At 41.1% G+C, this 15490-nt stretch overlaps 1 protein-coding gene across 3 annotated transcripts in view; it reads left to right on the top strand.

Moving 5' to 3' along the window:
* The window catches only part of zgc:162200 (uncharacterized protein LOC558638 homolog), a 39864-nt gene that overhangs the window by 21528 nt on the left and 2846 nt on the right, over positions 1-15490 (top strand). For 2 of the 3 annotated variants that reach the window (XM_056384926.1, XM_056384927.1), the window contains exons 3-10: positions 2020-2352; positions 4659-4871; positions 5094-5246; positions 7346-7855; positions 9128-10009; positions 10730-10909; positions 12285-12436; positions 14159-14519. In XM_056384926.1, coding sequence (XP_056240901.1) covers positions 2101-2352; positions 4659-4871; positions 5094-5246; positions 7346-7855; positions 9128-10009; positions 10730-10909; positions 12285-12436; positions 14159-14519 — 2703 coding nt within the window. In that variant the 5' untranslated portion in view covers positions 2020-2100. Of the gene's footprint in view, positions 1-144; positions 302-2019; positions 2353-4658; positions 4872-5093; positions 5247-7345; positions 7856-9127; positions 10010-10729; positions 10910-12284; positions 12437-14158; positions 14520-15490 lie in introns of those variants that run through there. The other variant, XM_056384925.1, reaches the window with a different exon arrangement.

Below are 15490 nucleotides of genomic sequence, written 5' to 3'. Positions count from 1 at the left end.
TACACCGTACCCACGTAAGTGCAGAATGCAAGCATATTTCTTAGTGTAATTGCATTGCGCTATTGCCTAGCTAGAGGGAGTAAAAGTGCTTTCAGGTTTTCGGCGCGCTTTTGACACTCGACCTCCCGTGAAACGAGAGAACCGGGTGGGAGGAAGGGAAGAGCTGTTCACACACTACCGGGCTGGTACCCCTGGCTACTAGCGTGATTAGCAACCGTTGCTACTGACAGCTCCCGGAGGACGTGCAACATTAACGTTTGCGAGCAACCGGCAAGCCCCATCTTTGAAATAAAACCAGAGGGTAAGTACATGGTTTTGTGAATGGTGGCTGTCTAGCGTTAGCTAATTAGCTTGTCTGATAGGACCCGACTGGCGTTACGATAGTACGACACCATGAGTCGGGTAATGGATGTCGTCTATACCGCTAAGCCTGTGTAAATTTGATTTGGCTTGTTACAAAGCTAGCTTGCCAGCTCACTAGATTCTTCAACCCGAAGTTGCTAGTAGCATTGTGGTGTCATATGCTGTGTGCATCAGGCTAAAGCTACTCATGTTAGCTGTCCGGGGCCGTGTCCTGTTTCCAGACCCGGTGTCGTCTTAGATTTGGACACGTTATCCCTGTCAGAATATTTTTCACCCTCTCGGAAGCAGCTTACTTTGGAAACAGGTTCACAATGTAGGCTGCCACAATGTTCAGGAAATCCTGTAATTTACTGTTATTTAGTACTATGAAGGAGCGGTACGTGGGCTAAGAGAAAGGGATGCATACGGGACACATCTTTTGGCACTAGGTCAGCCGGCGCCTGGTCTTTCCATCTTCGGGCAGAGAAGGGGACATGAGGAAATGGGGGGAACTCCGCCCCACCCAGTCAAAACGGGTGGTCAATGTAACATTAATCCATATTGTGTCGACGGATACTTTGTGGAGGACACTTGGAGATGTGACGCCAACATACTGTCTCATCTGTGTAGCCAACATTAGTAACGGCGCTGATGTTGAAAAGCAATAACGTTGGCCAGTGATATGTGGATTCCAGTTTAATAGTGAAAGCCTGCTAACTGTGGCGAGGTTAGGAATCATCATCAACGATCTTTAAATGTCTTTGGCTAATAAGAGTATATTTAAAGGTGAATAGAAGCAATGGCTAGATATAAGCCCAAATTATTTATAACTAGTGGAGGAAGAAGTACACAGCCATTTTACCTCAGTAAAAGTAGCAATATCTTAGTGCAGAAATACTGTTACAAATAAAAGGATCTGTATTATCATCAAAATATTAGTATTAGTAGTGACTCATTACACAGAGTGGCCCATTTCAGAATAATGGATATTATTTGAATATAAATATTGATGCATTCATGTGTTCATCACTTAAATGTTACAACTGGTTAATGATGAGCTAATTTTATTAACAACTTCATAAACTGCTGGGTAGCCTGTGAAGTTTTATCTTATCTCAATTTATAATAACTTATCTGCTGATTCTATCATTGTATCATTATTCTGCATCTGCAAAGCAATTACTAACTAAGTTTATCAAGTAAAAGTAGTGGAGTAAAAAGTGCTATATCTTCCTCTTAAATGTACTGTAGTAGAAGTATAAAGTAGCAGAAAATGGAAATACTCAAGTGAAGTACAAGTACCTTAGAACTGTACTGAAGGACAGTACTTGAGTAAATGTACTTAGTCACTTTCCACCATTGGTTATAGCAAATAAAATGGTAATGGTCTGGCAAAATATCCAGAGTTGAGATGGCTAACTGGTATTCACGGGTAATACTACATTTGCAAGCTGTATCAGTTAGGGAATTTATGGCTTGGATTTGCGTAGTGGCCCTTTTGGCCTTCTGAGCATAAGTAGAAGTGTTTTCTCATTCACCCAATCCCAAATTTAATCCTTCCCCATGCAGTTTGCTTAGCTGGTGTCACAATATGAATTATACAAAACCTCTTTGCTGGCCATTGTTCTAAGCAGTTTGTATAACCAGTAACTGCATCTTTGTGTTTTGTTTTTGCAGTGTGTAGTAATGAGAGAGGAGGAGTGAAGGAGGCAAGTGTCCCAGTAGAACATTGGCAGACAAGTAGGAGGCCAGGCAAGGATGCTGGAGGCAGATGCAGACCCAGCAGGTGCAGCAGTGGAAGGAGAGGGGGAGGCAGAGATGGGGAGCGGAGACTTGAAGGCTGAGGTGGTACGGCTGTCTCTGGAGCTCCAGGAGGCCACAGAGGAGAAGCTCCAGGCAGCCCGTTATGGCCTGGTGGTGCTGGAGGAAAGTTCTGCTCTCAAGATGAAACACAGGCAGCTGGAAGAGGAGCATGAAGCCCTCAAAGTGGAGCTACAGCAACTGAAAGAGGTAGGAACACCCAAGGCCTTCTAGTTACATTTACACATTTAGACAACAAATGCAGTATAGATTTTTCTTCTACGCTTGTGAAGATCTTATTCTGCCATTTTGCAAGTGGTATTTTCCAATAACACCCTACTGATATGTGACCTTTGTTTTTCACAACATATTTCTTTTACACGGTATTAATTTGATTTATTGCCTTCATAAATACTCATGATTATTTTTACATCAAACTAATTTTGCTGTAATGATGTACTCTTTCTAACTGAAACAAGCATTTCTTTTATTCAAATTCACGGTGACTGTCTGATTAAGACTAGTTGAGACCTAAGATGTTCCAAAAAGCTGCATTTCTCATGTTGACAGGTCTGATCAGTGTTAGCTGGCCCAGCATGTATATTGTATTTTCACAGAACGTTCTTGGATGTCACTTTGTTCTCTCTTTGTTCAAAGAATACTTCAGGAGGAATGAAAACAATATTGATTGCTGTCTTTTTATATTTTAGAAACATGCAAGCAAATGTAATATACTGTTGCATTATTGTGAAACACTGTAAACCATATACAATGGAAGAGTACTATCCTGTCTTTTAATAGTTTCATCTGCTTTACCATTGTCCAAATAGTGGGTGATGTTTTATAAAGACACAAATCTCTCTGCTCATGCTGCTCATTTTTCATTAACAACTGAGGAGCTGCCTTGCAGTGTACCTGGTAGGCCTATAAAGATACCATTGTTTTCTCTTCTCAGCTATGACATGAATTTGATTACTCATCCCTTCATTGGTCACTTTCGGTAGCTGTCTTTCTGCTACTACAATATGAGTTCTGTTACTGATGCATGCATGCGGTTTTGTCGGTTTTGTTCTTGTATACCATCTGATACCGATGGCGTCGGTGAGAGAAGACTGTTCAGTGATTAAGACAACCTCCACAGGATATCCAGTGCTTTCAACATGCTGCATTTTCTCTGTTCACCTTAAGTGATTTTGATACTTAACTGCATAGCGTTAAGGATTGAATTAGGTTAGCACCGGATAGTCAAGATAAAAAGATTAGACCAATATGTCAAAGCACAGATTATCATGTAATCCATGCCTTTCACATATGTATTATGAATTGTGACATATGCCCCTCATTGCCTTCAAAGTTTTAAACAAACTATGTGCTTCCTGGTAATTTTTCAAAATTGCTTCTCATTTGTTTACTAATAGACCATTGTGCAGTAAAGCTGTCAACCAGAAGTAGTACAGTTTGTACTTGCAGTTAAGGTTTATTTTTTAAAACTACATTTTGTGGAGAGTTGGTGGCACAAGGATTTAATATACACAAATTAAATTCTTGTGCCATCCTTATGCTGACATAGTGCCAAATGACTGTGTGAGTAGTTTATATTGTTTCCTGATGTATACATTGTCACAAGTACACCAGAGTGGCATTGGAGGTATTTGTATTGCTAGAACAGGCTTTCTAAAACTGGTTTATGTAAGAAGGTAATCCTCTAAAATTCAATCCTATCATGTGGGTAGATTTTGTAATTCTTCTATCTACCTGTTTAAATTAAAGGGGAAATCATGTTTAAATCCTGCTTACAGGCCAGTGGACATGTAACTATAAATCTGTGCCAGAACAACACTAAAATTGGTCCACCCCAATGTTTTATAATCACATATCGAGCAAAGCTCTTTAGTTCTGAAGGGACATAGTGGTACAGAATTTCAGCTATTTTATATAATCTGCATAAAGCTAATTTCTTGGCTGTTTACCTACCTAGGCTTTGGCAGGGTTTTAACAAAGCTGCGTGGACTCAAGTTGAAAATTAGCATCATTATATAACTGCACCATGATGTTCAGTTGAGCGTGTTTAGTAGCATTTGATTTCACTCTTGATTTTACTTGATTTTTTTTCATCAGTACTCACTGATGCATAATGTGTCAAGGTTACTGATTATGGCAAGCTGTGAAGAAATGCATGTAACTACAGTGTTAAGTGTAATGTATTGAGCTCATATAATCCAATGGGCTACATAAAAATACACTGTGAAATGTGTTGTCTGTTGTTAAGGTCTAAGGTTTCTTGTTACCGAACCATAATGGGTATTCCCTCGTTGTGGTCAAGTTTCAGCTGATGGTTGCCAGGGAAGTCCTATTTCCTTTCCTTTGTTAATGACATTCCCGGTCTTGATATGAGTAGCACAGCATGATTTGTTTGTCTTGAAGCAGTGCAGATGTTGTTCCAATGTGTAACATCCTGTAGCCTGGCAGCTACTGCAAGTTTTGCCCATTCCTTGACCCGTTTTGTTTGTGTAAAGGCATTTGCAGATTCTGTGAGCAGCCAGAAACGTGCAGCTGCTGATGGAGAGTGCCGGGAGGAGAGCCTGCTGCAGGAGACTGCCACTAAGGAGGCTGCCATGGCAACCCGCATAGAAGAAGTGCAAGCAGAGCTCAAGCAATCACGCCTAGCTCTGAGCAATGCTCACGCAGAGATTGATAGACTGGGTGTGGTCTCCAACCAGCTGAAGAAGGTATGGTGTACTCAGTACACCTGTATAATGGTGTTTTACTGTAAACTATCATGCCCATGTCTTCATGATACATAAGCGCGAACCCCTTAATCACTGAAGGATATATTGGCTGTGCAGTTTCATTCCCAATGTATAATTAAATGTGTATGACATGAGTTTCGCTAGGTCCGCAGTTAAAGATTTGTGCTTTGCACTGATTTGACAATGAGTGTTTTCCCACAGGAGTGTGAGTGTCTTGAGGCCGAGAAGGGCCATCTGAGGGATGAGATGAAGGAATATAAAGTACGTGAGCTACGCCAGTTGCAGGACAATGGCGAGCTTGAAGAGGAAAACATATCTCTGCAAAAACAGGTGTCAGTACTGAAGGAGAACCAGGTCAGTTATTGCTCAAGCCACAACATTACACATTACATTGAAGTTCTACCTACTGGCTGTAATTGTAAATGAATGAGGGGTTAAAGAATAAAAATGGTAGCCATCCAGAAGAAATAAAATTTAACCTAAATATTTATAAAAATGTGTAATTAGGTGGAAAATAATTTTATGTGAACACCGAGCCATTCCATTGTGTTCTTATTTAGTTCCACAGTATAATTTGTTTTTCAAATTATACTGTTTACTTTTTGTATTAGTTAAGGGCATATAGGTGGCTGTAAGATTAAACCATATGTCAGTGTTGTAGTGCACTACCTCTTTCAGTTACATTTCCTGAATGAGAGTGAAGCTGCTCAGCATGCTACAAACTTCATATCTCCCTCTCCCTGTTTATTAACAAAAGTTCACAACCAAGTGACAAATTGGCAAGTGTTGAAGAGACTGCCAGTTGCTGGGTGATTAATATTGTTATTTTCAGAAATCGAAGTAGCTTCCATAGCAGAGGACAATCATTCTTCTCCTGATTACCTGCTTTTTTCATTTGTCAGTGAATTCCCAGAATGGCTGCCTCCCTTGAGAGCCAGATACCATGTCCAATGAAACATTTTGCTGGCCGCAGAAAATAAATAATTATAGTTGCAAGTAGCATTATGGTGAACAGGTCCCATCTAGTAATTTCATGATTCACAAGTGATTGCAGGTCACTAAATGTTGGAGTATTTCTTATGTTCTGGATGACTTGGAATGTGCTGAGAAATTATGTATTGGCCCAGAAATGTATTATTATGTTTTTGTACTTTTAGCTGTGAGGGAACTGTCAGTCAGAAATCGTGAAGCAGTCAGCAACTGACAGGGCCATGTTCAAGACCAGAAAAGCTTCAAATGCCTGTTAATGGGTGAGATTCTACAGGCAGTGCTTAGTTATGTTGAGGCCATGAACATACCACAATGTTGTGAGCTACTTAACATATGTCACATGCATGTAATGTTAGCTTGCCTGTGCCGCATCGCACTTAACATAGTTAAAATGCTTAATGACACAACTGGTACAACTGAAAGCTATTAAGAATGCCACACCATCAGAGCAGAATATTTTTTTGGGGTGCCTCACATTTTAAGTTACACATATAAATCTTGTATTACGGACCTAAATGCCGCTGACATTTAATGTTATGTAGGTGTTTGTGTGTCTTAAAACCTCTCCGCATTACAGTTCTTTCATGTAGGTCCATGTAGTTCCCCATTTACCACGTACCACAGGATGCTGTGCAGGCAACATCAATTTCTTCTGAAATCAAAAGATGTCAGGGAGTTATAAAAAAAAAAAAAAAATCTTATGCTATGTGCTCGAAATGCTCCATAAAAATGTTGTGCTCGCCATAATAAAGGATGCTCAGAATTCATGTGGGTTGTTATGTGAAACTGTCATTGTTTAGGATTCTTGAGGGTGTGAGACAAGTGCTTCTAAATGCAGATAGGCTTTCCGTGTATATTGCAGCTCTGCCAAATCAAATTGTCCATGACTACTTCTAAATGTAGCAGAGGTTTGTTTATGTGTTCATGACCTGTTGACTTTTAGATAGAACCTAGTCTTACCTCTACAGTCTCTGTCAAAAATAATTATTTGTTGTTTTAAATGAAACCCCCAAACGATCAGTCATATACCAGCAGCTTTAATGTTACATGTTGATCTTACTTCAAAAGAGAAAACATTTATTGTTATCTATGATAGTTTATGTAAAGATTCAGGCCAAATTATCTACTGAACTTCCTTTATGAAATGAAAGTAGTGTTTAAGGAAAACATACAGTATAGGATTTAAACTCTACATCAGTGGAAGAAACTCTACATAACATTAACAAGGGAAATTTTTATCGGTGGTGATCATGAAATTATCGCCACCAGTTATAATTTCTTTCTTGGAATTGCCATTTGTCTACTGAAGCCATCTAGGTGTGTGTCTGTGACATTATTATACTGAATGCATTGCTTTATTTGCATGTTGGGGCTAGAATTTGTAAATATATCTGTTACATGAAAACACAAAGAAACTCTTACATATAGACTTTCATGCAGTCATGCTCCTTATCACATTTCAGGTTGAGTTTGAATCGATAAAGCTGGAGCTGACCCAGAAGAACGAGGAGCAGGATGAGCTTCGAGCTCAGATGGAGGAGGCAGCAAGGCTGAGAGAGATAGCAGAGATGCAGCTGGATGAGGCCCTGGAAGCCCTGAAGGAGGAGAGGGAGCAGAAGAACAGTCTGCGGCGAGAGCTCTCTGCTCTGACCCTTAACCCCTTTGATGCTGTGGGGAACCTGGAGCTCCACTTGGAGCAGCTGGATGACAGCCAGGAGGAGGGCCAGAGGGGAGAGGGCGTAGGTGAGGGAGAGGACCAGGACAGTGGCTATAATAATGGTCCTGGGTCTGCTCCCGGTTCTGCTCACCCTCCTCACTTGGGGGGCTCCAAAACTAATGGCCTCATCCATCGCTGCTCTACTCCACACAACAGTGACGTATTCCTGCGTGCTCCAGCTTCTGGGCTGGTGTCGGACCTACTGAGTGAGCTACACTTTTCAGACAGTCAGAAACTGAAACAGCAACTCCTGCAGGTAGGCAACAGGACAATATGTGCCACTCTTTTGATTTTATTAGTATGCTTAAATTGTGGAAGTGCACCAAAAAGAAATGGAAAAAAATCATTGCCACAAAATGATGTCACCAGGCTTACATGTGATTAAGAGAATGAGCTGAACAAAACTTAAATGGTTTTATTCCCCTTTTAGCTTGAATTGCTCAGAAAAATTCATAGCAAGCTGCCTGTTTGTTTTGTTATGGGATACCTTGTGTGCAAAGGTGACAGTTTAGAATTTGCAAGATAAAAGATTTTGGAATGGGTTCACCCCCTAGGGTGTATTAACTTTCACTAAATTCAGTAATACAACAATCAGGTGTGGGTCACGTTTAAGTAAAAAATTCAAATGTCAGCATGCTTATTTCTTTCAATATAAAATAATAATGAAATAATGTACATGAACTTCTTTTGGTGCCAGTTAGCATTTTAGTACTAAGAAGACTTTTAAAATAATGTGGTAGTTATCATTTATTTATTTTTTAAATGCACTTGGAGCTTTAGACAGTGATGAATGAGCACAAAATGGTTTCTTCCTAATGGTAATGTACTACATGTAGCCTGTACACTACTGCTAACACTATTTACTCATTAACAAAGAACACAGTGTATATTGAAATTAGTTTTAGATGAAAGCATCTGTTCTAACCAGACTAATTAGATACAACCTTTTGTTAAGCTGAGTAGTGAGATTCTCATACAAGTTAGTCTGTGTGACAAAACTGTTGAAAGGGATTTCTGCTGCTTCCTGCTCTAGACCACATCCGCTGTATGTTAGTGTGTTGGCTTGTCTATATTAATAAAACCCACCTGGCACCACTTTACATAATCTGCTTAACCAAGCAATTTGGTCACCTCCCACTCGATACAGTTATGCTTCACAAATTATAGGTAGTCAAGAAAACTGAGGATGTCTTGAACTGTCATGCCTGTCTGTCTGAAGGAAATATATTATTTATGATGCACTTAAATTGGGGGTTGGGTAACCCTACCCACCAGATGTTGAGAGTGTCGAGCAGAATGGGGTCAGCCTCTTAAATATGCATAAAAAATGCATTAAGAATAAAGGAGGTTGGGGGGGGGTTGTTATAGAAAACCGTCCTTTTGTTTTATGTAAAATAATCAAGAATCAATATAGAACTATTGCCCTGGTTTACAACTAAAATTGTTGATCAAATTTCATCATATTTAAGACATATCTGTTCATACCTCTCAAGAGTTTCATCTTTTGTGTATGTGTGTGTCTACCCAGGCAGAACGAGAGAAGTCCAGCCTGACTAGCAAAGTGGAGGAACTGCAGATGCAGCTGGTAATGTCCAAACAGGCACTCAGTCAGCAAGAGGACAAGGTTGGCTCTCTCACCCAACAGCTGGAGGCTGTGCAGAGCAGCCACCAGCACAACCAGGATGCAGACGACAGGGGAGATGATGAGACAGAGATTGGAGACGGTGACAATGGCGTCTTTGACTATGAGGTAGACACCAAGAGCAAGGAGGTACTGGAGGCGCGCATGCGTTCAGCCAGCGAAGAGCTTCTAAAGCTTCGAGATGAACTGTCTCAGGCAGGAACTCGTTATAACACTCTGGAGCAGCGATACAAGCAGGAGAAGGATCGCTGGAGGGCAGAGGCCCAGGAGCTGGCTGACAAGATCCGTCAGTGCATCAAGTCCAGTAAACAGGACCAGGAGCGCATCAGTGAGCTGGAGAAGGAGATCGGAGCCACACGGAAAGTGGCAATTGATTCAGAGGGCCACTTGAGTGTTGCCCAGGAAGAGCTGCTGGCCTTCTCTGAGGAGCTGTCCAACCTCTATCACCACATCTGTGTGTGCAACAACCTGACACCCAAACGGGTTACCCTGGACTATTACCGTGATAGCGCCAGGGCAAGTGGTGCAGGAAGTAGTGCAAGAAGATCACACCATGTCTATGCCCAGCACAACTCCCAGAAGAAGCCACGAGCCAATGATATGTTCATCTCCAAAGCTGCTGCATTGCAGTTTATGGGGGAGGTGGACAGTGCAGGAGCCAGCGCAGACTCTCCTAATTGCCCTGGCTCCCCCACCCTGGATTTCAGGGACCCTTCCAATGTCCGCAACTTGGTAGCAGTCATCCGCTGCCAGATCAAACACCTCCGGGTAAGAAAGTACTGCATATCACTGAGGGCTATTCTACTACTACTTGATTGTTTGTGAACTGAAAGTTATAACCAGTGCACATTCTTTAACTCCCTCTTTGTAGCCTGATCACTGAAAGCCTAGCTTTTGTTCTGGGTGAAGGCATTTCCTACTGCACAAATTTCTCGCTGAACTTAATGCTCAGCTCAGACTGTTAAAAGTAGCTGAGTAGCTCCCATGTCTGTACAAATCCATTGCCTGGTGTGGGCCTTGTTGACACGTGCGTGTGGGTTTGAATCGATTGGATTATCAGGGGTCAAAGTTTAGTTGTGGCTTCTACGACAGACGGAATACTTTCAGAAAACACAAGTGTCTAGAACACTGGAAAGTTGTGTTTTCATGTTGTCAAACTCATATTTTAAAACACATAGTTTGTTTCTTCATTTCTGAAGATAAATTTCACAGGTAGAATAATACTAATGTTAAAAAAACAGACTAGTTTAGACCATTTTAAATAATTTGTTTGGTTTATGCCATTGTTAACAATTTGATTTTTGGACATGCTGTGTTGAAAAAAAACACAGCAAAACTATTTACTCTTTATAGAACAAATAATTTGTTTTACCTAATTTTACCTTTTACTCACTTATCTCACTTTTATGAATAATTTCCTTATTACCTAATTTTACCTTTTACTCACTTATCTCACTTTTATGAATAATTTCCTTTATATTCTTTCAGGTGGCAGTGGACCTGTGTCGTCAGAGGGGTGCAATGCCTTACTCAGGGCTCAGTTGCAGCGTAGAGTCAGAGCGGGATGCTGAGAGCCTCATGGAGGAAGTACTAAAGCTGAAGTCCCTTCTAAGCACCAAGAGGGAACAGATTGCTACCCTCAGGACGGTCCTCAAGGCTAACAAACAGGTAGGTCACAGTAAGCACTGGCTTGGTTAAAATGTTGCCAGTATCGATGCCAGCACGTTTTTCTGAAAGTTACGCATTTCAAAACAGTGAGGTCAAACTGATGCATCTACGCTGCTGGAAACTTTCAAGAAAAAGGGGTCACGGCGGAGGGGAAGAGTTACATGTCCACTGCTTCTACACTGTTCGGACTCACAGATAATAAAACAGTTGCGTTGATGCCAAAAATCTGTGTGGGTCTGCTCTTTTCCCACACAGAAAATTGACCAGTAATCATGAAGGAAATTGATAATGAATTGGAGCAATAAGCAGAATCGATAATGGCACTGGTATCAACCTGACCTTTCAAGGATTTTCCCTACAATACACTCCTCTAATGTCCAAGATCAATGTGCATTTTATTTATAGCTTGCCATTAAAACGAGCTTTCCTTTTTCCATTTTGGTTTATTCTGAGAGTCTTCAATCGTTTCTTTGTACATACAAAAAATCCAGAGAAAAGCTACCTTAGTACACAGGGATTGTCTGTTGTGAAATTTAGGTTTTCCTTCTGCTGCCTCCATTTTTAACAAATGTTTGAAAAAAATTGGTTGAATTCAGTATTTTTGATATTAGGGTGATTGTCCGGATAAGGTAAAAGAGCAAGTCTTTTCAGTATTATCCATGGATAATCTGCACATAAGCAGTACTGTTGATCTGTATCATCAGTGTCCTGTCTAGACAATCCATTGTGCTCCCATGGTTCTGCACCTTGAGTACAGTGTGAGGTTGAACTCCTCTTCCCCCTCCTCTTTCGTGTGCCTCAAGCACTGCATGACCTGCTTCTGTCTTTCCCTGAGCTCTCACTCTCCCTTTTACACACACACATTAACACTCAAGGTAATCTGCTTGGCAGGGCCATCCTCACATACAGTAGTTTACCTTCTCAAGTCTGTGCATGTGATGTAATTATGGCATTAACATGTGCATTCAAGTCACAGACACGCGTAAAGGGTGATCACACGAAAGGGAACAAACCGGGCTGAGGCCTTCAGCCACGTACTGTTATCATTATCTAAGCAATGTTTTTTCATTGACCTTCCAAACTCTGATACAGATCTCTCTTAAACGGAGGACATGTTGCAGTCACATAAAATGGGATAACAGAGACACTAATGATGGCAGTTATACTGTAGCTTGTTTAATTACTAAGGTACACTAGTACTATTACTATTCTCTCTAGAAATCCTGTGTATGATGGTGCTGTCGGTTTGAAATATGTTTATTGCAAAGATATTTTGTCTGTTCTGTACAAATTACGCAAATCACCCCACTTTAAAAGACTGGTGATGGTAGAATATTAGAATACAATGGTGTAAATGTATTTTTTGTCAATGCAGACTGCAGAGTTGGCCCTGTCCAATTTGAAGACCAAGTATGAGACGGAGAAGAGCATGGTGTCAGAGACAATGATGAAACTGCGGAACGAGCTCAAAGCCCTGAAGGAGGATGCCGCCACCTTCTCTTCGCTCCGAGTCATGTTTGCCAGTCGGTAAGATTTTTTTTTTTTAAATTTGTGACAAAACAGTGCTCTATTCAGTGATGTTTTAAAGGAAAGAACGACTTGCATTCATTTCGTCCCGTAACAAAGACGATTTTTTTATTGCTTTTAACTTGCTTTAAATTAAAACAAGTTAATTAGCTCTTATTGTCTGGTCCTTGCATCTCTGCTAACATTATTCATGCTTAGTAATGGTGCTCTTGTTGTGGTACAGCCTTTGCTACCACTCATGTAATAAGCTTAACATGCTTATTACGCCTTTGGACAATCCACTGGTTCACGTGAAGATTACGAACCACATGCTCTGCCCTGTGCCGACGGGGGAGGAGGCAAGGACAGATTTGTCCCGTCAAGCCAGGTCACCTTAAGGAAGGAGAAGCCTAATGTTGATGGGAGATGGGTGGGGCATTAGATGGAGTGGAAAGGTGTTATCAAGGGTTAAACCTCACTGACTAATCACTAACTTCTTCTGAGCATCAGTTGGCATGGTAAATGTTTAGAGGACTGTTTTTGTAATGAGTGATTGAGCTAATTGTCTGCAGTTGTCAGCAGAAGTATTTGCATTTTTGTTTGTTATTAAATGCTAGAGAATCTTCTTAGGCATGCATTAGCCTGTCTAGGCCCTCTCCAGACAGTTATGAGCTGGCATTTGATTATCCTTAAGAAGGATTGGAGAACAGACAGTGGTCAAGGACTGTCTGTTGCAACAGGCTAAAGATTATAGCTTAAAAAGATCCCCCTTGCTTATAATTAAGTTTAGTGGTGCCATCATGTGGATAACTGGGGTGACTGCATTTCTACTGTATATGAGGGCACTAACAAGCGGACCACAGTCCAGATCCAGACCGAAGGTCAAATTCGCATGCGCCCTTTTTTGTTCTTGCTCTCAAAATTGATATTAGTAGTCAATCAATATTAATTGCTCATATCTCTATGTAATTTAATGATTGTGGGGTTTTTTTCTCTTTCTTTTTCCTTTCTTTTTTTTGGCAATAGCTTCTCAAACGTTGAGTATTTAGTGATTGTTCTGTGTGATCCAAAAAACATAACCAGTGTTACTCAATTTATCCATTGGTAACTTGTGATGATATTTGGTAATTATTTCAGTAGATTTAACTGGTAATGCATTAATTTAAAAACCTACTAGATTAAAAAATGATAAAAAATAATCTTTCGTCGCAATGCTAGTGTTTTGTCACAGCTGGTGTTAAAAAATGTATGGCCTAGTCCACATGTGCACAGCTATTTTTCAGAACATAGCTTTTTCTGTGTGTTTTGTCCTTTGTCCACACAGAAACCGCAGGTTAGGTCACTGAAAATGGACCTTTTGCAAAACTCTTTCCACGGTGAAGTTGTTCAGAAACTCTGACATGTAGACTGAGGAAAACTGAGTTTTTGGTTTGTCATGTCATTGTTGAACCAGTAATAACTTTTTTTTTCAGGCTTCTGATTGATCAACCTGGCTTTACGGTTAGGGTCATTTGCTGCCTGTTGGTTTGGCATGCTGTTGACAGCTGTTGACAGCGTGTTTTCATGTGAATTTTTTTTAAGAACGAAAGAGGAAAATCACTGATTTAATCAATACCCTTGTGTGTGTGGCCTAGGCCTACGAGTCATGTTTAACATGTGTGTTGTGTCTCTGGTTTTGTGATTTTAATTTGGTCTTGCCTGCTTGTGCATGTTGCACCTTTTGATTGTGTGTGCATCTCTCAGGTGTGACCAGTATGTCACTCAGCTGGATGAGATGCAGAGGCAGCTGGCAGCAGCCGAGGATGAGAAGAAGACACTGAATTCTCTGCTGCGTATGGCAATCCAGCAGAAACTGGCTCTTACTCAGCGTTTGGAGGACCTTGAGGCCCCTCTGTCTCCACACAGCTTGAACAGCAGCCCTCGTCGCTCCCGGGCCAAAGAACTGGCCACCAAGTCAGGCAGGGCCCCTCGGAGTCCCCGAAGCAGTCCGGCACGGCCTCCACTGAGGAGCAGTCCACGAGCTAGCCCCGTTCTTGGCAGCAGCGTTCCCGCCATGGCCACACACCACCTGCGAGCTCTAACGCGAAGCCTCCACACAAGCCCTGTAAGAACCCCTCTATCTCTTTGTGCTGACAGCCATATCCAGACAAGCAGCCGGTCTCGTAAAGGCAAGGGTCTCCCGCGAGACGCCACTTTCATTAGAAGTCTTAGTGTCAATGATGTTTTTAATGCAGAGTTGAGTCCTAGCGACTCCCTGACACGTAAAGGTTCCACCAGTTCTGTGAAAAGTGAAGTAATGGTTAAAGCACAAATTGGTGATTCAAGAAAAGGTGCATCAGGCCGGAGGGCTTCAGTCCCTGCACGTCAGGACACCTTCATCACAACTCATGTTGTATCTGCCTCGTCCACCAGGCTAAAATCTTCTTTGTTTTCTTCATCCACAGATAAACTAACCTCTTCCAAAGCTTTGCGTGTGTATCCTAACACATCTGAAGCATTGAGTGAAATTAAACAAAAGCCTGATCTAAAACCAAACTTGGATACTTCTGTGCGAAGAAAACAACCATTGGCTCACAGGTCTAATTCTGTACAAGCAGCAGCTGCATGCCGTAACACATTTCAGTCAGACTCTGTCTCTTCTCACTTGAGTGCTAAATCTTCAGTGCCCCTGACATCCACATCTTCCACTGTTCACAATCCACCTGGTAAGACCAGGATGACTGGAGTGTGTAGAGAGTCGAGACGTAGATCATCCACCTCCACAAATAGAACCACTGAAGAATCACACACAAATGTTAGTAAGAGTTCTGGTAATAAAGCTCAGGCCACATCTGGCAGGGCCCGGAGCTCACACTCGAAATCATCTCGCAGGCGATGAGATAATGTAGCCAGAGGATTTATGCTCTATACTAAACTGCTTCATCTATATCTATAGATTATGTTAAGAAATCTAAATAAGATATATACTTATTATATTAGATATCTAATATGCTATCATTAATATTTGGAACAATCACTTGTGTTTTTGCACAAATTAATTTTAGTACTAATTCTTATTGGGGCTAAAAAAGTTTC

Source organism: Seriola aureovittata, chromosome 9 (assembly GCF_021018895.1).
Source record: "Seriola aureovittata isolate HTS-2021-v1 ecotype China chromosome 9, ASM2101889v1, whole genome shotgun sequence".
In the NCBI taxonomy this organism is placed as follows: domain Eukaryota; kingdom Metazoa; phylum Chordata; class Actinopteri; order Carangiformes; family Carangidae; genus Seriola; species Seriola aureovittata.
The sequence above is the reverse complement of the archived record's forward strand: the minus strand, read 5'-3'. Positions and strand labels throughout refer to the sequence as shown.